At 39.4% G+C, this 27,975-nt stretch overlaps 1 protein-coding gene across 10 annotated transcripts in view; it reads right to left on the bottom strand.

Moving 5' to 3' along the window:
- SLC4A7 (solute carrier family 4 member 7) overlaps positions 1–27,975 on the bottom strand; it is a 114,681-nt gene that overhangs the window by 26,809 nt on the left and 59,897 nt on the right. For 5 of the 10 annotated variants that reach the window (XM_075547128.1, XM_075547125.1, XM_075547127.1 and 2 more), the window contains exons 7-15: positions 25,879–26,247; positions 20,730–20,845; positions 18,882–19,039; positions 14,209–14,296; positions 12,172–12,318; positions 8,410–8,516; positions 5,872–6,046; positions 2,251–2,384; positions 332–577 (exon numbers count right to left, since the gene is read on the bottom strand). In XM_075547128.1, coding sequence (XP_075403243.1) covers positions 332–577; positions 2,251–2,384; positions 5,872–6,046; positions 8,410–8,516; positions 12,172–12,318; positions 14,209–14,296; positions 18,882–19,039; positions 20,730–20,845; positions 25,879–26,247 — 1,540 coding nt within the window. The remainder of the gene's footprint in view (positions 1–331; positions 578–2,250; positions 2,385–5,871; positions 6,047–8,409; positions 8,517–12,171; positions 12,319–14,208; positions 14,297–18,881; positions 19,040–20,729; positions 20,846–25,878; positions 26,248–27,975) is intronic. The other 5 variants (XM_075547131.1, XM_075547135.1, XM_075547132.1 and 2 more) reach the window with 1 other exon arrangement.

Here is a 27,975-nt window from a genome sequence, read left to right as displayed (position 1 = left end):
ATTGAATAGCCTGAGATTTGCATTTTGGTATTATCGGCTGACAACCAAATTTAAGTTGATCATTCCAATTCAAACAAAAACCTAAAATATATACTCTTGGACAAATTATTGCAGCTGATCAAAAATTACTGTATCTCATCAATCTTACGTCCATTCAGCACTTTGACAAAATCTCATGTGAAACAAAGTCACCACCCCAAACTGTGAATTGGGTAGTCTCAGCTAGACAGAGGGAGCGCGAGGACGCTGCAAAGACCCATGTTCTTCTCTGCAGGTGCCGCTGCAAATGCACGATGTGACAGGAAGTAATGAGGGAAGCAGAAACACTTACGAGTACGTCGTCAGTTCGTCAAGGTTGTTATTCATATTGAAAGCATATGTTTCTCCTAAATGAAAGATCTTCTCCAAAGCCTCATAGATGAATATGATGCAAATGAGCGCTGCAAAAGCCTCCTCTGTAAATCGAGTAATGTAACACACAAGGCTGCTGGCATCTGTTGCAACCAAAACAATGCACAAGAAAGAAGTCCACAGACCAATACTGGTTCGCAAAGATAGATAGGAAAGATGGTAATCTCTGTTTAGAAAGAAAAATGCAGACATGATCAATACGTAATGTGCTCAAATAACTGTGCTCACGAAAAGCTCATAATCAACAAAAGGAACAACATAAAACCTTAAGATTCCTAAAGAGGACAGCGAATAAAAGACTGACAAATAATGGCAGCAGACAGCTCCGTGTGTACTTCTGGCTTCATCTGGGGACTCGCCAAAACAGTGACCCAGACAGGAAACATTACGGGCAGAAGCACTGGAATGTGAGGCTCAGCGGAGGCAGAGGGCGCCTTTTAAGGTGCCTCCTGTGGGAGACTTGATTGTTCCCAGGGCTGTGGGGAAACACACATTCACAACAGTGCCCGGCAAGAGATGTGACTGCTATGCAACATACAGGTTGCTCGTTTTGGTTTAATTAAAAGACCGTTTTGTTGGTGGCCCTTACAACTCTGTATCAAGCACATTTGTACACATGTTGCTGTCAGGTTGCTCTTGTCTTTCAGTTTCGAGCAGGGTACTGACCCATCATTTTCCCCCATTCTGCTTATCATCCTGGTACAACCCCAGGTTTACAAATTTGAGTCCATTCCAGTGTCACTTCATTGGACATGACTGAACAGAATAAAAATGGTTTCAAAGCCCTATACAGATGTAAAAAAAAATTTGTAGTAGAAGTCGACTTGGCAGTAAGTATTTAAAAACCCTTGGGCCTCACTTGAGGAATCGCTGATGAAGAGTAAATGGCAGGTGTCAGCCCACAGGAAAGAACAGCTGGTCTTGGCTGATACTCTCTGAAGGTCAGGAACCTCGGCCAGTGTGGCAATCCCGTCACTAGCCATGCCCAAACCGTCACGACCTTCACAACCACAATTTCCTCCACCACCACTATCATCAAAGAAAGGCAGGGGCTTTTCTATTTTGTTTTTAAATTTCACACGAGAAAATACTACCAAGGAATTTAAAACACTTCGGGTCACTGCATGATCTCTCTATAAATAGATGCAGTATGCCAGATTAGAATCAAAATTTGCTGGTTTAATGAGCAAAGAATCTGAAAAGGTGTCTATCAAAGGCTTTATGAATAACATCATGCAATTTAGGGCTAACTTACTCAACTACATTTATCTCACGAATGCTGAATTCTGTCCTATTCAAAGTCAACTATCAATAATAACTGTATTTATCTCCATGCCAGTAGAAATCCACACCTTAGTCTAAGTGCTACAATATTGCTTTTGAGTTAAACAAAGCCTGACTGGTACAGGCAGCACGGGCCTTAGGGGCCTCACGATCTACCTTTTTCAAAGATTCTCTTATGATACTACCATACTTACCACCTAATAAACACCTGGATGAACACTTTTTTGCTGGTTGAAACTTGCTAGCATAAAATATTTTTATTGCTCCTCAAGTGATCTGCATAGCTAATGCTCAAACCTGTTGATGTTACGCTCACGGACAATCTTTAATCCGCAAATCCAAGTTACTGGGGTCGATATATTGTTAGAGGGTCCAGAGCAGGGCTGGCCATAGAGTAGTGGCAAAGTACCCAAAATACGCATACTGATCAGATTATTTTCCTTCTTAAATATGCAATGTAATTTTAACTGAAGTTAATATGTAACATGCAATCGTGTGTATATGCTAATAATATGCAAAAATAATAACATGCAAATAACACATCACAGTACTTACCTGCAGAATTTAAATAAAATTTTTTCAAATACTAGAACTGGACCTGTGCTCCCCAATATTGTAAGAGGTTGCCCAGCAAGCAATGAATAGGCAATCCCAGTTAATGATGCTCCAAAAAGAGACTCTATTGCACTCTGTTTAAGGAAAAAGATACAAATAAGAGCAACACTTCATAAACATATCCCTAACCTACAAGTACAATATCTGGAAGATCAAAATTATGAATCTTAAATAGCTAAAAATACAAAGCAAACACAACTTCGAGTCCTTAAAAGTTAGATAAGCCAAAATCACACACATTCTAAGTACATGGGGGAAATTGCTTTCATTTTGCACATTGAAATGGAAAATTTCACAATTAATCTTAACATCCAACCCAGTACTATAGGGAGAAAGCAGAAATCGATGAAAGAGAGACATAGGGGCTTCAACTCTTATCTACAGATGTTTTGTTACTTATGACTGTCACCGGTGCATCTACTATTTTAAATAATTTTAATATGCTTTATGTAATCCATTTGGAAATAAAAAACCGTATTATTCTGTATGATGTGCTATAAAAGAGAATCCATTAAAAAGCAAATAAAAATTTAACACACAGTCCCCTTTCCCAATTTGATAGCTAAAGACCCATTCCCCACACATTTTAAAGGAATTACTTTACATGACAGGCTCGATAAGCTGAGAACAAAACTGAAATGCTTAATACAAATCAAACAGAGCGGTTCTCAACCTTCCTCGTGCCGCGACCCTTTCACATAGGGCCTCATGTTGTGTTGACCCCCAACCACAAAATTATTTTCGTTGCTAGTTCATAACTGTCATTTTGCTACTGTTAATGAATCAGGCGACTCCCTGCGAAAGGGCCGTTCAACACCCAAAGGGGTCGTGGCAACCCACAGGTTGAGAACCGCTGCAATAGATGAAAACCCCTCTGTTAAATAATGCACAGCAACTTGTCCCTGAAGTTTGGCAGCGAAGGTAAAAGGACAAATAAAAGGGAAGTGTCAGAGAAGCTGTGCATGACCACCACAGTGACATCTGAACTGGTGTGGAGCAGACGGTAAAGGGGTGGTGCTTGGCTATGCCACTGAACAGAGGGAGCGGATCACAAAGAGGAGGAATGGAGCATTCACACTCACACATACTGCAGCCTCGGGCAAGCACTTTCCAGAGAGGAAGAAGCCCGTCCTCAGTGGGAGAAGACAGACAAAGGGAGGCTGTGAGCAACACGCACCCAAGGCACGGGAGGAGAGGCGGTACAGCAGCATGCTCAGAGCAGAGCTGCTGGGGAAGGCTGCTTCCAGGACTGGCTACCCAGCCGTGGCCAGATCTAATCCAATCTAATTAGTGTAATACAGATCTCATCCTAGTGATTTAGCTTTTAAACAAGGCTGATACAAACCAGGAGAACGTAAGGAAGCGGTGTTTGTGTAAACACAGAGCATGGTACACGGAATGTACACAATAAAAAGTAGCCATTCTCATCCTCAACTAGAGCAGCATTTTTCAAAACGAAAATTTTCCTTCTGTCCTTGAATATCATGAAATTCTTAGTTCAATCCGGGCTTTGGGTCAGTGGGGAGGGGGAAGTCTAAATGTTATCAAGAAGAAGACAGAAAATAGTGGAGAAGGCAAGCAAACAGCAAAATAAAGAAATGCTATCAGTAGACAGGTGGCACAAACGGAGGGTTCCTCTTTGCACCCACCTGGGCTGAGAAAGAAGAAACTGACTTCCGGAAACCTTCCACTCCCCGCCCCTGACTGTCACTCTGACTAGGAGCAAGACTTGCTTTCACCAGACCTGGTTGGGGTTTTTTTGCTTTTTTTTTTTTTTGGTTTGGGGGTGGGAGGATGGCAAATAACTCTTTTTGGTTCTTTCCCAAATTGTTTTCTCTTTTCCTGCATAAATCACTGTCTTCACCACCTGCCCACATCCTGAAGCTTCTATTGTACAAGCCTGCCACTGCCTCGCCTTCCTCCCCACAGAGAGATAAACACCCCTCCCCCGCACCGCACTGAAGACTTGGGTTGCTAATCCTCCTCCGCCAAGACCACTGATTCCTCTTCTAGGGCACCTGTGCTGGGTCATTTCATCCCTCTCCCCTTACACAAATCTGGGGAGCGTCCCTATTTACCCTCTGCTTCTCTCCCTCCAATTATCTCCCTTGTTGGGCTCACTTTATCCTCAGTCTCAACCTGCTCGTGTCGGTGAACAAGTCCTCATCTTTGTCTCTCCTCTTCTTCGATCTGTGCTGTGAGTTGGTTCTGACTCACAGCGGCCCAACACAGAACGGAACGAAATACTTCCTGGGCCTGTCTACCAACTCTTTGAATGTACCTCTGCATGTCTCCATTTCTACGTGAGAGTCCAAAAGAGCCTCGGTAACCAAGTCACTCCTTAGCACTGTCCTCCGTGATACTCTTGGTTTTTCCCTAATTCCAATGCCCACAGGTGGCACAGCATACCAGGCCACACCAGCAGTCTATGTGACATTCGTGTCGGCAGGCAGGGAGTGACAGTTACTCCAACAGCAAAGCAGAAGTTTCCATTAGGGCAGCAGACAAAGGACACATGTCCACAGGGACCAGCAGAGGTACGTGTGCAATGTGTGACTGCGCATTAAGGAACTTACTGAAAATAGGCGTGTTTTCATACAATGATTGAAGAATAAGGCAAAGAAAGATCTACGAAATGTCTGAAAATGTTACAATAAATCTAAGTAAATAAACCAAGAGTTGAAAGAAAACTTAAGGTGTTGAGATTCTTATGTCACAAAATACTCTATCACTCCTAAGCATTTAACATCTTATCCATAAAAATAAATTTATCATGAAATAAAAAAATTTAGTTTAACCACTTTAGAAACAAGTCATCTCATTTAAATGCCATTACAATGTTCGGACACAACACCATGCCTTTCACGAGTTACAGAGCACCGCAGCTAGTTCGTTCGGTTATCATGTCTCCCACCATTCCTAACATTATTATCAAGAACAGCAGCAACAACAACAACAAAATAAGAACTTTCAGTCATATCGAAGGATGAAGCTTTCAATGACATTTCCCACATAGATGCTTTGGCAACTTGCACATAATTTTATTAACAGCAAAATTAAAATAAACACGACTTCAAAAAAAAAACCATCATTTCCTCAATTGTGTTCTCTTCTCCCACAGTCTAGGCCAGGCCTATCAGCCAGGGCTGAGACATTAATATTAATGAGATGGCTCTAACTAATCCTAGGTGCCTTATACAATGAAATCGATAAATTTGAGAAATCTTCCCACCCAAGACCCACCCAGAATCCCTGTGATCGTTCTCCCCCAGCCGCTCCCCCCAACAAAGACAACCCAAGCCTTTTACTTCAAGTTATAAAACCACACCAGGATAAACATGCCCTCCCACCCCTTTTTACCTCAACTGTGCATCTTCTCCTGTTCAAATGGCTTCCCCATGTTTTCCATAGCAATTACCTTTGGGGGAAGTCTGCTTTGGGGCAGGGCAATCATGCTGTTGGGAGACTCTTCAAATAAAAGTATGAATCGCGAGACAAATGCATACAGACACTTGCCTCTGAAGAGCTAAGAGCCTGGCTGCTACCAATCTTTGTACTCACTATTCTGCCTTCTGTGGCTTCTCCAAGCAGCCCTCCAAAAGTGATTACAGGAGACATACAGGCACAGTATAGGAAAAGAATCGAGGCCAGGCACTGCAGACTTAATGCATCCTTGAAGTCACTCAAGAAAAAAGGTGCTTTCCTTTTGATGTCAAGTATCAAACCACCAAAAAGCCTAAATAGGTGAGATGAAACTCGTCAAACTGTACACTAGAGGATTCTAGCTCGTTCACACTAAAGCTATGGGCTACATAAGACGGCTGATACCCAGTGCTTTTTGTCAACAAAAGTTAAAAACCCAATTTAAATTATAGTAATAACTGTACAGAAACAAAACATTGCCTTTCAAGAATTAACAGAGAGCCATTTAATCTAATCCATTGATGACAAAGTGAAGGCTTAAGTCTCATTAGGTTAAAAGAGGCATAAACAACTATTTATGAACTGTTTACTGAACACACTACAGGCAAATGACTTCATGAGTAAGTGTAATTTGGACAACGAAGGGCAAGGAAAGATACAATTTTTAAAATATATAATATCCCATTCGTGAAAATGTGCATAAGCAATTCTATTAACTATCATCTACATTATAAATCATAACAGCAAGTATAAGAAATATCGGGCAGCAATTTTAACAAACCTTATATACCCAAACATTCTTTAGTGTGAACACTAAAATAACTAATATAAGTTTAAATCACTTATATTAAATGACAGTCTTTAATACTCTTAGAATCGGTACTTCCACCTTACAGGTAAAAATTAAAAAGGTATTTTAGTAAATTTAATGTACTGTACATATAGTCAAAATGCATAAATGAATACCATTCCAGTTATTTTTTATCATTTAAAAAAACACTTAACTAGAAATTTTTCGACTAAAATAAAAGCTCTGTGAGGAGCAAACATTTTTTGTTCATTGCCATATTTCTAACGTCTGGAACATTTCCTACGCAACTCAACAAATATAATCATCACTGAATAAAAATTTTTAGTGTTTTGTGACTCATAGTGTACATAATATGTTGTTTACTACATATTATTTTATATATTTTATCAGGGGTCCTCAAACTACGGCCCATGGGCCACATACAGCCCAGCGAGGACATTTATCTGACCCGCTGAGTGATTTTGCCCCGTTTGTTTTTTTTTACTTCAAAATAAAATATATGCAGTGTGCATAGGAATTTGCTCAAGTTTTTTTAGACTATAGTCCAGTCCTCCAATGGTCTGCGGGACAGTGAACTGGCCCCCTGTTTAAAAAGTTTGATGACCCCTGTATTATATATTTTAAAATCATCAACTCTCCTGCAAAAAACTAGATGAGAAAAAAATTCCTCTTAAGTTCTCAAATGCTTTGGATTTTTCCATCCTAGTTTTTTTTCCCCCTTAGATTAATAATGAAATAAATTCTAAACATGCATGAAAGGGTGAGGAAGTAATCCTATAACTAAATATATCAACAAAGCTTTTAATAAAACAAGGGACTACTGGTAATCTGGAAAGCACATCTACATCATCACATCAAGAATTGATTATTTTACTAATACCTATGCGAAGCTCTTGAGTGACGATGGCAATGGGGGAGAGGGCACACCTGCCCAGGTATTTCTCAGGGACTAACACTGCCTCAGCCTAGGGGCTCCTCAGCCAGACTCTGGCCAAGTGTGAGGAAGGAATTTTGGCACTGAGATAGAATCTTATTCTCTACTGGATTCAGAGAGACTTGATGAATTATGAGTTGAAGTTTCTCTGTAGCCTATGTTCAGTTGTTATTTTTCTTGTACTAGAACCCTGATGCATTAAAATTCCTGAATAACATGTCTATATAGACATCCTGGTTTAAGAGAAAATATGACAAGAGCTGAGACTCAAAATCCTGAGTTCCACGGTAACCACCAGTGGGCCCAGAGGACCGGCATGCACATGATCTTCGACATGATGGATTTTCCATATTATCTACTTTTAGGAACCATTTTAAGGCCCATGATTGCACCTGGCAAGACTTCTTATCTTTAATCAAGAAAATTCATCTCTTAAACATTTGTCTAATCAGGTTTCCCAAGATTATTACCATCACTTATCATGTTTCTCCACATAATTTTGTCCCGATCTAATGCTCAATTTTGGGTTTTAAGTTATGAGGCTTTGGTCACTCTCTGAAAAATCCTTATAGTTATATAATTACTCTCTATTTCATGTTATTTTTCTATCTTGATACTGGGTATTGTAACAGGATTCTATACTTTTTAAAGAATCTTTCATGTAGGCAATAGAAATTACCTACATGCTATATACGCATGCGTAGTATCATCTGGTCCAGTATATTTATTTAAAGATGAAAGCCAGGTGTATATTGGCTTTTTAAAAGCATATAATTTCCCTTAATATAACTGTGCACATTAAAAACATACATACTTAGAAACTGATGGGAGATTATGCTTCAAACACTTGGGGGGGGGGGGTGTTTTTAAATATCATCTCAACCCCTGGACTGAAAACCTCTCTCTGTGCTAACTGAGCATTTGTACCCACCGTCCAGTCCGCTGTAGCTCGGGCCCAGCATGATGAGCGGCCTCCTTTGGAGCATCACCCGAAGTGGGGGCAGAGCCATTAGGAAACACGGGGATTTTTCTCTTTTCCTGCATTTCATAAAAAGACACTTTGAAGATTCAGTTTATAAAAAGGCTGAGATGGCATTTTCAACTTGAGGACATATGTTTTATATTGAATATATATACACACATATATATCTATCTATATCAATGCTCCTAGGGGAAAAAAAATTCTTCCAAAAATAAACCTCCATGTTCAAACATCAAAATGTTCTACAACTAAGTATACACACAATTTCCTATCACGACTTGGCCATAAGACCATAAATATCCTACAAGAAAGCATCCCATCGCCGCCGCCCCCCCCCCGCGATATTCTTTCAAGTACTGTTCATCTAACTACTGAAAAAGTACTTTGTATTGATAAAAAGAACAGCTCCCCCCCACTAAATTATTACCCCTTTTAAAAAGAAGTATCACATACATTCATAAAAAGTGATATCCCATAAAGTTTTATTACAAATTCAATAGTAATATATCCATGATAAGAGATCTCCCCCTCACTTGAACAGAAAAGAGCCAGCTTTCTTTTAAAATGTTCTGCTTCAAGAATTGCTGGCTTCAAAGAATGTGTGTGCTTGTGTGTGTGAATACAAGTCCCATCTTCCAGGAGGCCCTCTGGGCATGTGCTCAGCTGAACTAACTTCCACCATCTCTGCACTTAACCTTTACAAAGTAGTAAGACTCCTCTATTTATTATTAGAAAGGTGTCCATTTGAAAACAGCAACACTGAAGCTAACATTCTCTTAGGGGAAAGAGCACATAGAAAATAAGACTGACTATAAAATTCTTACCAAACAAACAACAATGAAAAACATGACCCACCACAAGTAGAGTGACTACACTTAAATTAAAAAAATACATATTGCTAAAAAGAAATAAATTATGCTCTGACTCAGGAAATTATAAAAACAAAACCTAAATCCTGAAAGAATGCGGGAAAGAAATGAAAACAGCTAAAAAAGAATCAAACTAGAACACTTTTAAAAGTATTAGTGGGAAAAAAAACCCTGAAATTTAAAGCTGCACTGTTTGAAAACAATTATTAATTATTAGAGAAAATAAGATAAAAAAGGCAATGATGTCAAAAACCAGGGGGAGTTCAGCAACACAGATCTGAATATAGAAAAGGAACAGGGAGAGTGCATGTAGAAGGAGCCCTGGCCATGCACCTAACAGTGGCTCAGGGCTCGGGACTGCAAAGCAAAGGATTCGTGGTTCCAACCCACCAGCTACACCAGGGGAGAAACATGTAGGAATCTGCTTCCACAAACTCTACTGCCTTGGAAAACATGTGGAGCAGTTCGCTGTCTCATGGCGTTCCTGTGACTGAAATTCATACTACAGACAATAAATTTAGTGTGTATTTATATGTGTATATGTTGAAGACTATGATTACTCTAGCTACATGCCAAGATATAAAGTAAATAGTATTTTAGAAACACATAATGCACCAAAACTGACCCTAGAAAAAAGAGAAAGCTTACACAGGCCAATTTCCACACAATAAATGAGCAAGTTGTTGAAGCCTAGAAGTGTCAAGTTCAGACAATTTTACAAAGGAATTCTTCCAAATTTTAAAAACCAAAGTATCCTAGCTATTTATGAACACAGAAAAGGGGGAACTCACAATTTTCCCTGCATAAAATATAGTGATAATACCAAAGCATGAAGACAATTACAAACACCCCTAACAATTGTCCCAATGATGCAAAGTATCTAAATAAAATATGCCACTCCTCACTTACTGGCAACTTAGGTTCTAAAGACCAGCATGGTAGGGGAAAAAATAAACACATCAGAATACAAAATGGAGAAAGTCACTAAATCATTATCTAAGTATCCAATTTCATTCCGGAGACTCACGGCCCAGCACCCTTGACACATAACACTAATAAACACAACTCGGTGTCTGTCAAGGCCAAACATATATGTATGTATGTAGTCTACAGAACAGTCAGATAGTAACTTTTTTGACTATTTTCCTGGTGTGAGATGTTGAATAAGGCAAGAGACAGTGAGGAGTAGATAGTATGTAGGTACATAAGACATTGAACACCAACATTTCGGAGTTCAAGTTGACTTCACTCCAAGAATGCTACAGTATCTGCATATTTAATTATATATTAGGATCAATCATAATAATTGATAAAAATTACGTAGGGTCATTTCCATAAATGCTGAAAAGGCATTTGATAAAATTCAAAATTCACTCTATTAAAAATTTCCAAATTTATGATACTTTTTTAACATGACAAAATCTGTATGTTGACCAACATAAATAGCTTATTTAATAGGAGAAATACTAGAAACACTCACTGACTACAATCAGCAATAACTTCACATCTATAACAGCAACAGTGACTTAATGGAACAACTCCTCATTTACAATAAAGAAAGAAAAAGCGCTAACGAATAAGGCCTGTAAAGTGCAGATGAGGGAAGCTATCCACACAGAAATTCCCTTGAAATAGCGACAGGCCCTGTTCTTGAACACAAGTGTTGAAAGTCACAAAAAGTGTCCCTCAATAAATTTAGACATTTAATCGCCCTATCAGCACCGAAATCCATCAGGTTTTGTTTCAAGAAATAAAGATCTAATTTTAAAGTTTACGCAGAAAATGAAATATGCAAAGATAGCCAAGGAAACTAAAAAACACACAGGGAGAGGGAGGTAAGAGTGCGTAATTGGTCTCTGACAGACCAGTGGAAAAGGAAAGAAACTTGAAAAACACATCAGAAAGCATATGAAAATCAAGTAAAAGGAAACTGTGACAGCCGCAAAGAGAAAGATGAACTTTTCAATAGGGACAACCAGGCCACAACTCAGAAAGAGATGAGGTTGAATGCTACGCCACATATTAACCCAAGATAAGCCTAAGGCATCCATGAAAGATTCCAGTGTGAAAAAAGAAAGGGAACAGTAAGGGGGGCGGGAAATGCGCAGGATAACCAACTATTCAGCATGGCTAAATCTCACTCATGGCAGAAATGCCAATGAAAACTAGATTAAAATGCTTCATACAGTAGGGCGGATTCCTATCAGGTTGACAAAACCCAGAAAGGCGGTATTCGTGAGGCTGTAGGAAAACAGGTACTTGTTCGTACATGAAGCCCGACCCGATGTAAGCCAGCTCAACTCTACATAGAGAAATTTGGTAGTAGTTACTAAAATTACTAAAAAGCGTACCCTTTATGCCATAGCCTTAGAAATTCTGGCAATTTATTTAATAGCTACGTCTGCATCGGCAATAATGGCATGGACACAGCGGTCATGGTTTGTCACAGCAAAGGACAACTGCCTGAGGGCAGGAGCACAGTGACCCGTGCTGCAGCCACGCATGGCATCCCACAAATCTCGGGCACCAAAGTTACGGGGTAATTCTATAATCTATTATAATTGTATTTTTGGCATCTATGTTATATGGAAAACATATGATAAAGTAAAAATAAGACTCAATGTTCACTGCCTCGTACTGCATAAGAATTTGAAGGACAAACCCTGTTGTCCTAAAAATGGAGGAAACACAGAAAGTAGGTAGAGAGTGAAAGGAGACCAAGAAGGGCGAAAACTTCTCTGAATGAGCCTCTTCATATACTTTTAATATTAGAATCACAAAATTGTACAACCTCTTTTTTAAAGCTACAAGCAGAGGAAAAATGAGGTAGGTGAACGCTTACCTGAGAAGGGACACTCTTTGGCGGCTCTATGCGTATGGAAGGGTCCCACTCCCCTGGAGGAAGGACAGTTACTTGGTCTAAAAATTCATCGATTCCAGATAAGAGGTCATTTCTGTCTTTTGCTTTATAGGCAACATCATGAAAAATCTTAACAAAATTAATGAAATAAGAGGAATTATAAAACATTTTAATAGATCATGTAATACGATTTCAATGTTGACAGAATATTACAGACATAGTAATCCCACTTTAAAAACCACAAATATTTCTAAACTGAAGGCAATTGTTTAAATGTTCATTCCAGACAGGTTTCCAACCTATCCCAGATTAACAACTATAAAAGTAACTCTTTTTTGACCATTAATACGATCAAATGAATCAATGATAACAACCACACACAAAGAACTATGTGTTAGGACAATTCACTTGCACATGAAAAATATTTAATAATTCTTTATTGAATTCAATAATATTAAGTCATGTCATTCTATGTCTAAGAACTTTAATGTCATTCATTCTAAGGAAATGGCCACTCACATGCAAATAGTTTTAGTTAAATAATTTATTTTATTTGATCTCCTATTTGCTAAAAAAAAAAAAAATTCTTCCACTTTCTTGGGGCATGGGGGAGTGGGAGAGAGTGAAAACAAGTAATTACATAAATAATTCTCGAGAAGACAAATGCTCTGATGAGCACAAATCAAGGAATAGGAATGGTCTCTCAGGAGGTCACACAATGGTTCTCAACCTTCCTCATGCTGGGACCCCTTCATACAGTTCCTCATGTGGTGGTGACCCCAACCAGAACATTATTTTCATGGCTGCTTCATAACTGCCATTTTGCTACTGTTATGAATCGTAATGTAAATATCTGATATTCAGGATGGATTTTCATTGTTACAAATCAAACACAATTAAAATACTGTAGTGTCAATACACATTGGGAAACAAAAAAGAGTATGTCATTATATGTTGTGAAATAGTTATTTCTAGTGACAAATAAATGAAATTTTGTCTTGAAGCATGGTGTAGCATGAGTAACAGCCTTCGCTCCAGGTGACTATGTGGGCGTTATCTGCACGTGGGCAGACCTGCCTGGAGACGGATAGAGGAGCGGTGTCTCGGAAATAAGTGCTTTCTGGTGGTCTTAGATGGTGACCCCTGTGAAAGCACCATTCGACCCCCCCAAAGGGATCGTGACCCACAGGTTGAGAACCACTGAGGTAACAGGAAGAGAAATGAAATAAGGGAAGACAAAACCATGCAAAAGGACTACGATGGGGGAGGAAGGGTAGAAAGAGAATTGTATGTCTATGAGAATAAATAGGCTTACAGTTGTACGGAACTGAAATTTAAGCCTAAGTCTATTAATAGGATGTCACGGATACGCTGGGATCAAGGAAAGTAGTTGCATGACACCAGTAGTGCAAAGGAAAAAACCACAAGAGAAAGAACAGTGGAGATCCGAAATCACCAAAGAGAGACGGCAAATTGCCAAACAAGGGAAGTAACAGTGGAGGCGGAAAGGAGATGACGAAGTACATGCTAAAACCATTGAAGAGATAAAGCAACAGGAACATGTGACTAAAGGTGGCTAACGGGACTGAAGCAGGTTCAGGTTTGTGGGAAGCATGACAGAGACATCTAGCAAACATCTGCTTAAAAAACTCTCCCCAAAGGGAAAAAGAAAATCCGTGATCAATGTATGGGGGGCAACATAAAAAATGAGGTCTTCAAATAAGTAAAAAGAAATCTACAGGGAAACAGACAATGACGAGGAAAAGAAACAGCAACAAGACCCGTGCAACCTATGAGGGAAATGTTCACGTGGTGTCAACAATTTCAATAGTTTTGAAAAAAGAAAAGTATTGACAGAATGTCTTGTAAGACCTTAACAAAAGCATACAGTTAAAAAGTTTAAAACTATTGCAGGCAACAAGGAGAATTTTTAAAGGTTTGCTGTGGAAAGAATAAGAATTGTCATTTATTATCAGGAACAGTTCCTATTTCAATGAAATTTTAGTGCATTTTAATTACCTCATCTGTCATTAGAGTGGCTATGGATCTTCCAATTTCATGGTACTGTGGTGCCTTGCCTGCTGGACCCAGTAATAGAAACAAAAACCTATGGAAACATTGAAAAGCAGGGATGATCAACTCAATTTCAAAAATATCATACGCACATACAGGTAAGAAATTACCTTAAAAACCATTCAATAGTAAACAAAGAAATCGTTCTTAAGATTCTTTTTCCTTCACCCACATCAAAGACTGAAAAAAAAAAAGACAGCCATTCATTCTATTCAGACTGAACTCTAAAACCCGCTGCCACCCAGCGTGTCCTGACTCCTAGCACTCCCTCAGGCCTGAGCAGGGATCTCTGTAGAGCTTAGGAGATGGTGGTAAGTGTGTAGGGAAGCAGACAGCCCTCCTGAGCTGTAGCAAGTTTTGAAATGGCAGTCAGTAGCTCGTTGCTTAACCCACTAAGCCACCGGGGTTCTTTAACTTCTATTGAAGCAGCTCACAGAACTTAACACAACTGCACACAACAACCTGCTGTACCACATTATCAACTCACATCTTCCTTGGGGCAATACAGTAATTTAGGAACTAAGTCCAGTACATTATGTGTTCCCATTTCCTATATGCTTTGGGATTAAACAAACACATCTTGAATGTCCTGACCAATCTGGAGTCCTGGTAGCACCCTGGTGGAGTGCTGGGAGGCTCACCACAAGAGCTGCTCTCTGCAGATGGATGAGGCTTTCTGCTCCTATAAATATTTATAACCTAGGAAAACTAGGGAACATTTCTACTTTGTCCTATAAGGTCACTATGAGCTGGAACGGACTCAGCAGCAAGGGATTTGGATTGCCGGATTAAGTGAAGACAATGATGAATAATCCCATCACTGTTTGCCCAACAAAATAACAAAGACCAAACCAAACATCACCACTCACTCATCTGTCAGTGGGTCATACTGTGGTGCCTGTTAAATGGCCGGGATGCTGGGATGTGCATCACCGGTATCTCAAACGCCAGCAGGATCACCAAAAGTGGACAAGTTTCCGCAGAGCTTCCAGGCAAAATACACACCACAAAGAAGAAATCAGCTGCACAGCAGCTGCTGCAAATCTTATGCACAGGATCCCAACATTGTCAGATACTGAAGGTCTACTGAAAACAAGTCCACGAGAGCCAAAATTGGACCTTGAGTCCAGCCCCAGATTTTGAGACCATCTCAAGAACAAAACTGTCACATGAGCGCTAATGAGAGAAGATCTGACGAGAAAGCAAATGGTCATGAAGAAAGTAAAAGGTCAGTAAAAGTTTTGGGTTTTTTTAATGTGGATGTCAGAAGAGACTGAAATTTGCTCTAATTATATAGTAGCTAGGGCAAATGAAAGAAATTATGAAATCAAACAGAACATTTCAAAGGGAAGCTCGAGAAGACAAAGCCAAACGTTATAATGAAATGTGCAAAGACCTAGAATTAGACAACCAAAAAAAGGCAGGAACATGCTCAGTGAATCTGAACTGAAAGATTCTACGTGCACAGTATTGGATGACGCAGGAAGCATCAAGAGAAAATGGCAAGAATACTCAGAGTCACTGTCCCTAAAAGAACTAGTCGACAGTCCACTGTGAAGGAGGTAGCATATAAACAAGAACCAATAGTGCTGAAGGAAGAAGTTCCAACGGCACTGAATGTATTCATCAAAAATAAGGCTCCAGGATGGACAGGATACCCACTGAAATGTTTCAAGGGCCTGAAGAAGTACTGGAAGCAATCTATGCCAGGACATTTACAAGACAGCAGCTACCTGGCCCAACTGACTGGAAGGGATCCATATTTGTACTGATTCCTAAGAAGGTGACACAACGCAGTGCTCAAATTAAACAACAATATCATTGATATCACATGCAAGTAAAATATTGCTGAAGATCATCTGACAATGGTTGCAAGGAGCTGCCAGAGGTTCGGGTGAGATGCAAAAGAAAAACGCTGAACAACTGGTATCATAGATGATGTCAGATGGATCTTGGCTGAAAGAGAATACCAGACAGATATTTACTTGTCTTTGTTGACTATGCCTTGGCATTTGACGGTGCGGGTCATCACAAATTATGGATACACTTGAGAAGAACAGGCATTCTGGAAGCCTTTGTTGTGCTGTGCTCCGCTGGAACTTGCAGGTGCATCCAGAGGCAGTGGTGCGAAACAGAACAACAAAATACTACACGGTTTACAATGGGGGGAGGTGTGCCACAGGGTTGTAGCCTCTCACCAGTTATCCAATGTGTATGCTGAGCAAATCATCAGAGAAACTGGATTATATGAAGAACAATAGCACCAGGATTGGAGGAAGGCTTATTAGCAAGCTGAGATTGGCAGAGGACAAAATCGTGCTTGTGTAAAGTGAGGAGGACTTAAAGCACTTGCTGATGAAGGGAAAGGATCGTAGCCTTCAGTAGGGATTACAATTCACTGTACAGAAGAGCAAAACCCTCACAGCTGGACCAACAGGGAACTACTTAATAAATGGAGAAAAGACCTTAGTTGTCAAGGGTTTCATCTTGCTTGGGTCCACAATCAATGCTCAAGGAAGCAGCAGTCAAGAGATCAAAAGATGTGTTGCATTAGGTAAATCTGCTGCACAAGACCTCTTCAGAGTATTGAAAAGCAAGGATGTTACTAAGAGAATTAAGGTGTGCCTGACCCGACACACTGTATTTTTACTTGCCTTGTAAGCCTGTGAAAGTTGGACAATGACTAAAGAAGACAAAACAAGAATTGATGATTGCGTGGGGGTGCTGGCGAAGAACACGGAGAACACCGTGGACAGCTAAAAGGACACACAAGTCTGTCCGGCCAGGGTGCTCCTCAGAGGCAAGGATGGCAAGACTTCGTCTCACATACTTTGGACAGACTGTCAGGAGAGGCCAGTCCCTGGAGAAGGACGTCATCCTTGGGTAAAGTAGAGGGGCAGCAAAAGAACGGATGATCCTCAGTGAGGTGGACGGACAGAGTGGCCGCAGCCAACCGGCTCAAGCATAGGAGCACTGTGAGGACAGCATGGCACCAGGCAGTGTTTTTGTTTGTTTGTTGTCATTTTCTCAGGGGCTCGTACAACTCTAACACAATCCACACAGCAATTGTGTAAAACACATTGGTACAATTGTTGCCAGGCAGTGTTGAGTGCTATTGTGCTATTGGGTTGGAAGCGACTGGGTGGCTCCTAATAACAACTTTCACAAAAGCACCCACAACCCCTCGAAGATTAGGTTTGGATCTAAGCCTCTAATGTGGCAAGTACAGGATTTTAGAAAAGTATTTTCTTTAGAAGGACAAGAAAAGAAATCTCCAATATATCACCCAACTTCAGAGTATTCTAATGAATAAATATAACACAACCATGCTAGTTATATCCTTACTAAACTCACTAAACAGTGACCTTCTAAGACAGGTACAACTGTCCTTGAGGGTCTCTGAGACTGTAACTCTGTGCCGGAGTAGAAAGCCTCATCTTTCCCCACAGGGCGGCTGGTGGTTTTGAATTGCAACTCAACGCTCCACACCCCATTCTGCCACCAACACTCCTAATTAGCAACACAGTAAAAGGTTAACAGGAGCATGTCTACACACCAGAAGTAGTTATCTTCCTGCTTTTTATTATATGAATCTATGGAATCATTTTCCTCACTCAATAGAGCCATTAACTCATGTGACTAAATAAAACATCTTAAAAACAAGCAAATATATTTTCCTCAATCTCCTATTATTTTATCATAGTACGAAAAATAAAATAATTTTAAAATATTTGTGTTTAAATTATGGTTATACATTATACAGTCAATAAAAATATTGATTATCCTTTACAACCTAACTGGCTAATGATTCATATGGCTGATTTTTAGCTTTCACTCATACTGTACATTACAGAGATGTTTTAAGTCAGGTCAGAAAAGGTAGTTTACCCAATTCACATATTTGACACTATTTGTAAGAACCCACCTGAAGGCAGTGGTCTGTTGATGGTTGGTTTTCTTGGTGTCTAAGGTACTATACTTATTTTCCGGCCCTTACCAACTCACCCCCATAAAGAGGCACAGCAAGGCCTCAGATGCATTCTGACTCCAGTTTTGTACAGAACATTATTTCTTAGGTCTAAAATGATGAACTGCTTTTCCAAACTAGTGTCAAACTTCTTCCAAAAGGATAAGTGTATTTTTTTTAAATCATTTTATTGGGGGCTCATACAACTCTTATCACAATCCACACATGCATTCATTATATGTCAAGCACATTTGTACCTTTTTTGCCCTCATCATTCTCAAAACATTTGCTTTCTACTTAAGCCCGTGGTATCAGCTCATCATTTATTCCCCCCCTTCCCGCTCCCTTGTGAACCCTTGATAATTTATAAATTATCATTATTTTGTCATGTCTTACACTGTCCGATGTCTCCCTTCACCAACTTCCCTGTTGTCCATTCCCCAGGGAGGAGGTTATATGTAGATCCTTATAATAAGTTACCAAATAAATGTAATTTTTAAATGATGACTTATTTATTTATTGTTCTATGGGGGAGGGGGAGAAGTTAACTCTTTAATGTTCTAATACTCAAAGCAATGTTTGGGGTAATTGAGAACATGTGTAGGCTTGGGGCAGCCTGGAAGAGAGCTAATGGTTGGACCGGACTCTTTACCTTGTAGGAACAGGGACCTCAGTCAACCCTGAGAGGAGGACAGCAGGTGCCAGTCTCACAAACGCAATTATAGGTCTTTCCAAAAAGTCTACTTCTCCCACCAGAACATTGGATGCTTCTGCTCCCGTGGGAATTTTTCTCATGAAATTCATGTCCACCTATTGACAAATAAATGATCACTTTAAATATTTTGTGGGACTTACATGATGATTGAGAAGGGCATAAGACAGAAAAATGCTTCCAGGAATATTGGATAACCAAGATTTGTGATTTTAGGTATGTGGACATACCATGATTTTCACAAATAAAAAGAATGGGGGCAGACAAATACAAAAATGCAAACAAAACACGTCCATTGAGCAATATTTCAACTCTTTTAACTATCGATATTTACTACTTTAGACATCTAAATTATCAAATAGAAGCTAGAAGAAATTTCAAAGAATATAGCACTATTCATTAAAAACTACTAAAGACAAATACAGTCACAAACTTACAAGGATTCATGAAATTATACACAGTGCTAAAAATGACTCATTTCAAATCATCTTCTTGTTTAATCGCAAAGACTCATCAGTCTCTTTGTATTTTATATAATTTTATAAAGCCCCTTTTAAAGAGAATTCCAGAAAATTCCCAATAATGTTTCTTAAGTAATACAAATCCTTTTTAATTCAAACTTTTAAAAAGAAAAAGATGAGTAAACGTCTTCAGAATGCCCTAATCATAAATTTTAGTTGTCTGTGTATAATTACAGAGAGGAGGCTACAACATGATGCCAAAGCATGGGAGTTTCTTCACCGAGATGCAACTTCACACACGTCACTAAACGACCACTTGCAGGGCTAGCTACTGAAAAGAAAACCGCACTCACAGCGGGCCTCTTGACTCCCACACCCAGTGTGCCGCAACTCCAGTGCCAGGAGGCTGACTCCTGCCCCACAGGAGACAAGGAGGCGGACACAGGAACAGGCCAAGTAAAAAAGCAAAACTGTGACAGAGGAACAAAAATAAACGGCAACGCGATGTCTAGAGGTGCGCTATCATGCAAATCATACGAATGTAGTCATTAACAAAATTAAATTGCAACTTAGTGATTAAATACTTCTAACTCATGGGGAATCATCAGAAGATCATGTTAACATGGCAGAATTCAATGTACAACAGCCAGAGGGAATGATAGGTAGGATCTCTGTAACGATGGAACGTACAGCTCTCGTCACCACTTAAACGCCCATCTATAAAATGTAACTTATGGACCGCGCACTGCAGAATTAAAGATTTAACAAAACCAAATCAAGTTGGCTTGGGTTTTCTCTTGATCCCCTTTGCCTAAGTACTTAGCTCCCAAAATAAAAACTCATGGTGGAGATAGCTACTGTGTTTTACTAAGTCCATGCCTTTACCTACCCATGGGGAAGCACCGATGTTTCCCAGTGACACTGCAGAAAGTACTGACACCACAAGACAGGGATTCTGGGATGGAATTACAGCCCAGGGAGGGCCGAATTGCTGGAGCTGTAACAGCATTCCCAGAATTACCCTTTCTAGTGGTGGTAGCTCCAGAACAAACCACGGTGGTTCAAAAGGTAGGGAAGCCTCACGATGTCTATAGGTAGGTAAAGCTGACACGTCGCATTACTTACATGTATGTGCCAGAATGGCTAAGAGTGGTACTAAGCATGTGCTATGAGGTCACATTTTCTCAACTCAATGGGACATTGTAAGCATGTGTCAGTAAGGTTTGAAAACACCAGTCTACCCTTTTAAAAAGTATTCAAAATAATCAATGTTAATAAAGCCACACAGAGTGTTGTTACAAAAATGTCCGGTTGATGATGGAATTACCTTGCTGAAGTCAACAGTACTATTTTCTCTGCTTCCTCCAGTTCCATTACCTTTAATTTCCCCACTTTTATTATTGTCCAAGTTTCCGGGTGCGGACTGTGGAGAAGCCAAAATACCTACATTTAAGAATAAAACTCAAGTTAGTACAGAGAAATTGCACGGTGTCACTTGACGCTGCTCATATCCTGCAAGTGATTGTTTAAAAGCAAATGTGCAAGGTTGGAGGAAAAGAAAGTGCCAGGTGTTAGTATCATACCAGCAAAATTAGAATACAACTCTATAATAAAGCACTGCGTTTTAATATTTAAAATAATCAACAGGAATTGACAAAAATGGTGGCCTTCGGCAGAAAGAAAAAAAGTGAGTGGGTGGGAACCACAGGAGATGGGAGAAAGAGCTACTAAGTCTGCTTACCAATCCGCTGGGAAGCCAGACTTCCAGCATTGCTAACACACACGTGAAATGCAGACAGAGGAAGAGCACGATGGCAAATGCACTCAGCATGCGTACGCCTGGCCAACACAGGTTCTCTGGCACTGTCTAGCTTTAACTCAGGAACCAGAAAGGCAACATCCAGGACATGTACAGGGTGCCTATAAATTTTATTATAATCTTCTGTATGCAAAAGTTACTTCAGCAATTTTTGTCTGCCTTGGGGAGTTACTAGGCTGCCTACTATCGGTACTGCTTTTAATAGTACAGGAAATGTTCTTCCAATATTAAGAGCAAAAAATGAGTTTTGTAACCACATGGAGCTGTTGAAATACCAACCAACACTATGTAACTAAGTAGGTGACCTTAAGTAGCACCACCCAACCTGTAAGACTGAGTCAAAGCTATCATATCCATTTCCTTGGTTTAGACACGATAAATATCTGTGCTTAATTATTAGTATAATCATCACCACTCTCTAGTGACCCACATAAATTCACCTAAACTTTGCTTGGAGACTAGACCCTACAATCGCTGACGTGAACATCTACAGGCAGGTTAGAAAGTTTTAAGTGTATCAGATACGTATGATGGATGTAAGAAAAAGTTTTCATTTTTTCTTTTTGCAACTGGAGCATTTCATAACTAATGAAAATTGATAAGCTTCACGGGTTCACAGTTAACTAACGAGTGGAAGAAAACTTTGAGACAGTCAGTTCTCTTCAACATTCAAATTAAGCCACTGTCATTGTGACTCCACACTCTAGGCGTAAAAACATATGAAATGTTCTCAGTGGGAAAAGTTGAAAAACTGAGAAATAAACACTTTCTTACCTAAGATTTCTAATAATTTTAACAATTAGCTTAGCAACAGAAATGTTCTCTTACTTGATCTTGGCCCCTAAACTTCCAATACTTCTTCCTTTGTTAGCAAGAAGTGGGTAGGGCAGGGGATGAGGCAGTATTTTAAACTGGCTTACACCTAATTCTACTCAAATGCACAAAGGAAATGACGGGTCTCATCAAGCACATACTTCTAACTACTAAAAAAAAAAAAAGATATCTAACTTGTAGATAATTCATGCAATCAAAAGAATTCATACTACATAGTTTTCCAGAAAAGTACCAACCACTTCGTTTTAGGAAGAGCAATGCTACAACAGAATGAGAAGGCTGTAGGGAAAGACGCGATAAGGAAAAAGAAATCACATGGAACAGAAAACCGACTGCCTCGATATTGCTTGCAGCCACAAAGCTGGCCCATTTTCAGAGCTAGCACATCAGGGACATGCCAAAACTTTCCATCATTATCCTCTCTGTACAAACCTCCCTACCCTCAGCGAAGCTACAGTGTTTTCTCCATCAAGAAAGCAAGTCATTCTGCTCTTGGAATAAATTCCTGGAACTTAGGAATTAAATGAGTAAACTATTCATTAAAATGAGTAAATTGCGAATAATAGTGATATGCTGTCATTATCATAGGTGTCAAAAAGGATGACATTGCTGTATTCTAAGAAAAACACTGGTGCAGGGAGGGGCTGGGGGGACATCTATGAGACATACAGGGAAGGTTAACCCTCAAGCAGCTAACAGGGGAGGGGGGAGCAAATCAGGAATCACGGAAAAGGGGCAACCAGATGGGAGCGACGAAAATGTTCACACCACATGGAAAATCTAACCAATGTCAATAAATAATACGTACAGAAACGATTAAACAGGAACTTAACCTGGCATATAAAACTTTCACCAAATTTCAAGTATTGAAAACAAAACCAAAAAAAGGTGAATGCTCTGTATGTATTAAATGTTTTTTTGTTTTTTAAGTACTCTGGCAAATAAATTGTTTTACTTTTTTCCTGAAGTAAAACAGCAAACCTAACTAAAGATAAATGCAAAAGCATGAATGTTTTCTATTTCAAACGTTAAAAGTTTGAAAGTAGGAGTACTTAGAGGCATGGTGTTTTTTTTTTAAGTCAATTTATTGGGGGCTCATACAACTCTTTTCGCAAATGTACAAATATGCTTGACACAATGAATGGATGGATGCAATGCGATGAGGTGTGGTTTTCAACCAGAAGTAATCCTGCCCCCAAAGGTAATGTCTAGCCAACTTTTGGGTTATCACAAATGGAGTGTCTACTACCAGCTCACGAGCAGAGGTCGGAGATTGTTAAAACAGCGTACAATGTACAGCAGCTCCCCACAGCAACAAAAAGATCTAGCCCAAAATGTACATAGTGCTCAGATTCACGGACAGAAGAAAAACATTCCTCTTTATATATAATTCTCTCACTGAAAAACTGATGGGAAACACTGCTTTCTCTCTTGTTATCCATCTGTCCAAGCCATGACCCCAAGACACAAAAATACGGGACCACAGACTCTCCAAACTGAAGCCGAGGCCCTAATTCTCCACTAGCAGAACCGTAGCCAGTAAGGAAACTCAACGGAAGTTTCTAGGTGCCAGAGCCACTAAAGATAATTAAAAAGATAACAGACGATTGACCCTACTATTTTTATTTAGTAATTACAAAACCTCAATAGATGTCTCCATGAATAGTAATTAGGAGCTTTTCCTTGGTTTAGAAATTCCATCTCCCTTCCAATTTAATTTATTTTCTTCAAAAAGGCTGATGAATCTTGTGACATACTTTACTGTAGTCCCTAATTCTCAGTTAACTGCCTACTGTCTCCTGACCATCCCAGCTTGCAAACTCATAGGAATCCGTAAGCCCAATCCTTGTTCTCTAAAATTCACACTCTCTTCCTACTAATAATAAACCCACTCACACTGAGTTGATCCAGTACAGTTTCCAAGGCTGTAAATCTCCTGAGCAGACAGTTTTCCTCAACTTTCTCTCAAGGAACAGCTAGTGAATTTGATCTGCCAACCCTGCCGTTAGCAGCCCACCATCTATCCCACCATACCATTAAGGCTCCTCTTTTGTATCAAAAGCGCAAATAAAACAAGAAACGTTCAGGGTTGCTAACCAACACGATACAGGTAAAAACAAGACAAGTAACTTTACAATCACTTTTGTTCAACGAAAAAGGATGAGTCTTCTTAATTATTAAAGTTAAGAGTGCTGATTACTTCTACGTAATTATTTCTGAGTGTGTTTTTACCTTTTATTCAATCATTCTCATTATTTCCTATTTTTTTGTGAAGCAGTCAAGTTCACGGTGAAATATTTTTATTTTGTTGTAGGGTAGGTTGTTTGAGGTGAAACCCCTGATGGTCATTGAGAGTGTGATATAACACCTCTTTGCAGGCCTGGGATCACCAACTTCACTGCATCGTTGTAAGAATTAGAAAGGCGGCATGCCGAAAGCACGGATCACTGCTACAAAAACAATGGGGACGGTAACTATGATCATAATTAATGTCACCAAGTTTTGCCACAAGAGTTCCATGGATACTTCTTAAAAGCATCTCTTTTTTTTGGTAAATTGAATAAACCTCGATTCAATAAATATTATTTGGTGTATTTGGCAGAAGCCAATAGAAAGAGATGTCTGTCATACAGCTACAGGAACACAAACAACTATTGTCAGGGATTTCAACTATGAATTACTAATTAGTAATTCTAATCACTAATTTCCTGAAATTAACTTTTTACTCTGTTTATGGAAAATCTGAGTGTCTGAACGTGGGTATATTCACACCTAACTTTCTCAAATCTTCAGAAATGTTAAATATTCTAATAACTGTAAAGTGTCAACAAAGAACTAGGTATGATTTTAAAAATCACTAGTTAGCATTAATGTCATTAATATTACAAATAAATTTTTAAAAATTTTCCTGCATGAAGCCAGTGGGACAATTTAAAAGCATAAATGTACATAGGATTAACATTTTTAATCATAACTTATAGCCCTCAAATGAATTATGACTTATTCTCTAAGTAGTAATTTTCCTAATTTACGTACAAAAAAACAAAAGTATATGCTAACCATAACTATAGGTGCTCTTTTCCTGAAAATCAGGAGAGAATTTTGGATTAAAAAAAGATATAGCCATAAATAAAAGATAACCTCTATCCCAAAATATAAAACTAGTCTTAAAAAACATGGTTACAAGCAATCATGAGGGCCTCCACCTTCTTGAAAGCAAAATGTGAAAAAGAACACGTAATCCTGTCTTTGCTAAGAAAAAAATAAAATAACAAACTACACTGCCAGTGAATCAACTCAACTCATAGTGACCAGAATGAGGACAGCGTCCTTTACGGTGAATCATTACGGGAGCAGCCAGATTCACTTTCCACCACAGAGCATCTAAGAAAACTAAAATGAACTTCGATCTCTGAAGAAAAGAGGTGTACCATAACCTGATTATAACGTGCATATACAACGTGTGCCTACTTATGTTATGAAAGAACGGCACAAAAGACACCATTTAAAAAAAATCATGGCAAATGACAGTTACAAAATGTCTACATTCTTATAAACCATTCAAACACCCTAATATCAAAAAATCTCACTGAAAAAAAAAAGAAAAAAGGGGCTTAAATGATGTGTGGTATTTGTATAAATGAAATTTTCAAACCATTCTACTATTTTCTCTGTCACACTCGCAGGGAAACAACATGCAGAAGTCAAAACAAATCGAAAGCATGAACTACGTATGCTGCTCAAGCTATGTGCTGAAAGGCATTCCAAGTGCACGTGACCCAGAGGCAGAAAGCACCACACATGGAGGGTTTGGGATAGTTGCCTGCAGTTATGTCAATATTTTCCTCATTCTTCTGCTCCTGGCCTTTCAGCGCTTCTAGGTCCTCCTCGGGCGGATGGATTACTACTGTGGGAATATCATCACTGGCGGGTGTCACCAGTAGTTCTGGGGTCTGAGGCTGACTCTGCTGGGAGCTGCTGGAGTTCAGGCGGCTGAAGCTAGGGCTGGAAGGAGGGCTGTTTTGAGGGGTGGGCACGGGGGTGGTAGACCGTGAGCCTGCAGGGGTTCCAGCTCTTGAACCAGGAAGAAGATGACTGAGAAGAAGAGATAAAGGCGATTCTCCTCTCAATGAAAGGTTTGAAGCAGACAGACCTGTTCGCAAAGAGTGGCGGGAGGCTGAAAGGCCTTCCCCTGAGATAAAACAAACGGGAAAAAAAATGATGAAGTTCACTGCAGAAAGCAAACAGACACACAAGATCAATTTACACGGTCAGCTGCATGCTTTGTAGGCCACAGGTTCCAAATTCGTGCTGTGCAGGTTAGCACGGCAGTCAAGTTTTTATTAAAATGTGAGCAAATCACAGAAGTGGATTTAACTGTCTTTAGTTACCTGAAGCTACATCCAAAGTAAAAATGTTACAGAGACTGGGAGGAGGAGACAAAACTCTGTTAGAAATCAGAATAAGCAATATCACAGCTTTATGAAAAGGACAACATCAATGCAAAGTTGTTGCTACTTAAATAATGGGCAAATGAGAACATATGAAAACTGATCTAGCAAGCAGAGCTCAAACTGAAACTTACCAGCACCGATAGCCTACGGGCAGCACATCCCCACATTGTACCAAGCAGCTATAGAGCATTATCTCCCACAAGTCCACATCCACATTACCTAATAGCTTCTAATCTAAAAATATTTAACCAAATATTTAGGACCTCAGTCAATAGAACACCACCTACTGGCGGTACTTTCAAGTAAAGCTAAATGACAGGACAAGTTAAACTTATTTTCCCTCTTTCAGAAGAAAAATGTCTGTTTTGGAGGATGCAAATTTTTACATCTCAAAGCATAAGTTTAACAAATGCATACAGCGTTTAATTTAACAGTATAAGGATAAAGGATTTATCAACAACAGCAATAAGGAAATCTAGAAGATTGAAAGAGCGCACAAATAGTGATACTCAAAACACCTGGTATTAAGTAGTCAACTGAGTAGCATGCTGTTTCTATGGAAACCATGAGAAACTATAAGAATCAACCCAATGGGGTCAAATTCTAAGTAATCAGAGCTCCATGCTCCAGAGGATCCGGAAATAAAGATCAACCTCTAAGCCATAAAAACAACCACCATTTAGATTAAAAAACAAAACATGAACTATGTGCAGAAAGACAGGTAAGAGGTAACTTTGTGAGTGGTACTGCCAAGTCAGTTTTGCCTCAGAACCACCCAACAGAGCAGAGAAGTGCCCCGTGGAATTTCCAGGGAATAAGCTTCGCTGGGGCAGGTCAAGGTCGCTTCTCTGGCAAAATGGCTGGTAGGTTCAGACCACCGACCTGTGGGTTAGCACTGTACCGGCAGGGGTCCCTGAACCATAACTATACCTTTAACACCAAACTAACAGAATGCCTGTGCTAAAGTGGCCTGTAAGAGCCATCAGTCATTGTCTGAGACGCAGAGGAACCAAACTACCACTCGGGAAGAGTGAGGGACCACTGCACATAAGTAATAACATTTAACAAGATCTGTCTGGGTTAATGAATTCATTTCACTAATGGAGAGCATACATAATGATGATATTAAAAAGAGAGGTAAAATATAGTAACATATTTGGCTAGTGTTCAAATTGAACTTGGTTAAATCTATCAAGGCATAATTTTAAACAGATGAAAAAGTTTTTCAATGACCAAATGCTCAGAAAAAAATGGACCTAAGTACCTTACAATGAGTTGCAAAAGATCTATATACAATAATTAATAAAATGTGCTGACTCTAGCTATATTAACCCTATGGCCTAGGGATGTTTACTTGTAGAACACTCAATATCCATACCCGTCTTTCAGGAATATAAAAGGTAAATAGAAAGGCTTTGTGGCCCATATGCTACCCCTCCCTCTTCACCGTACCTCATGATATTAGA

Source organism: Tenrec ecaudatus, chromosome 4 (genome assembly GCF_050624435.1).
Source record: "Tenrec ecaudatus isolate mTenEca1 chromosome 4, mTenEca1.hap1, whole genome shotgun sequence".
Classification (NCBI taxonomy): Eukaryota; Metazoa; Chordata; class Mammalia; order Afrosoricida; family Tenrecidae; genus Tenrec; species Tenrec ecaudatus.
This window is presented reverse-complemented; position numbering and strand designations above follow the sequence as displayed.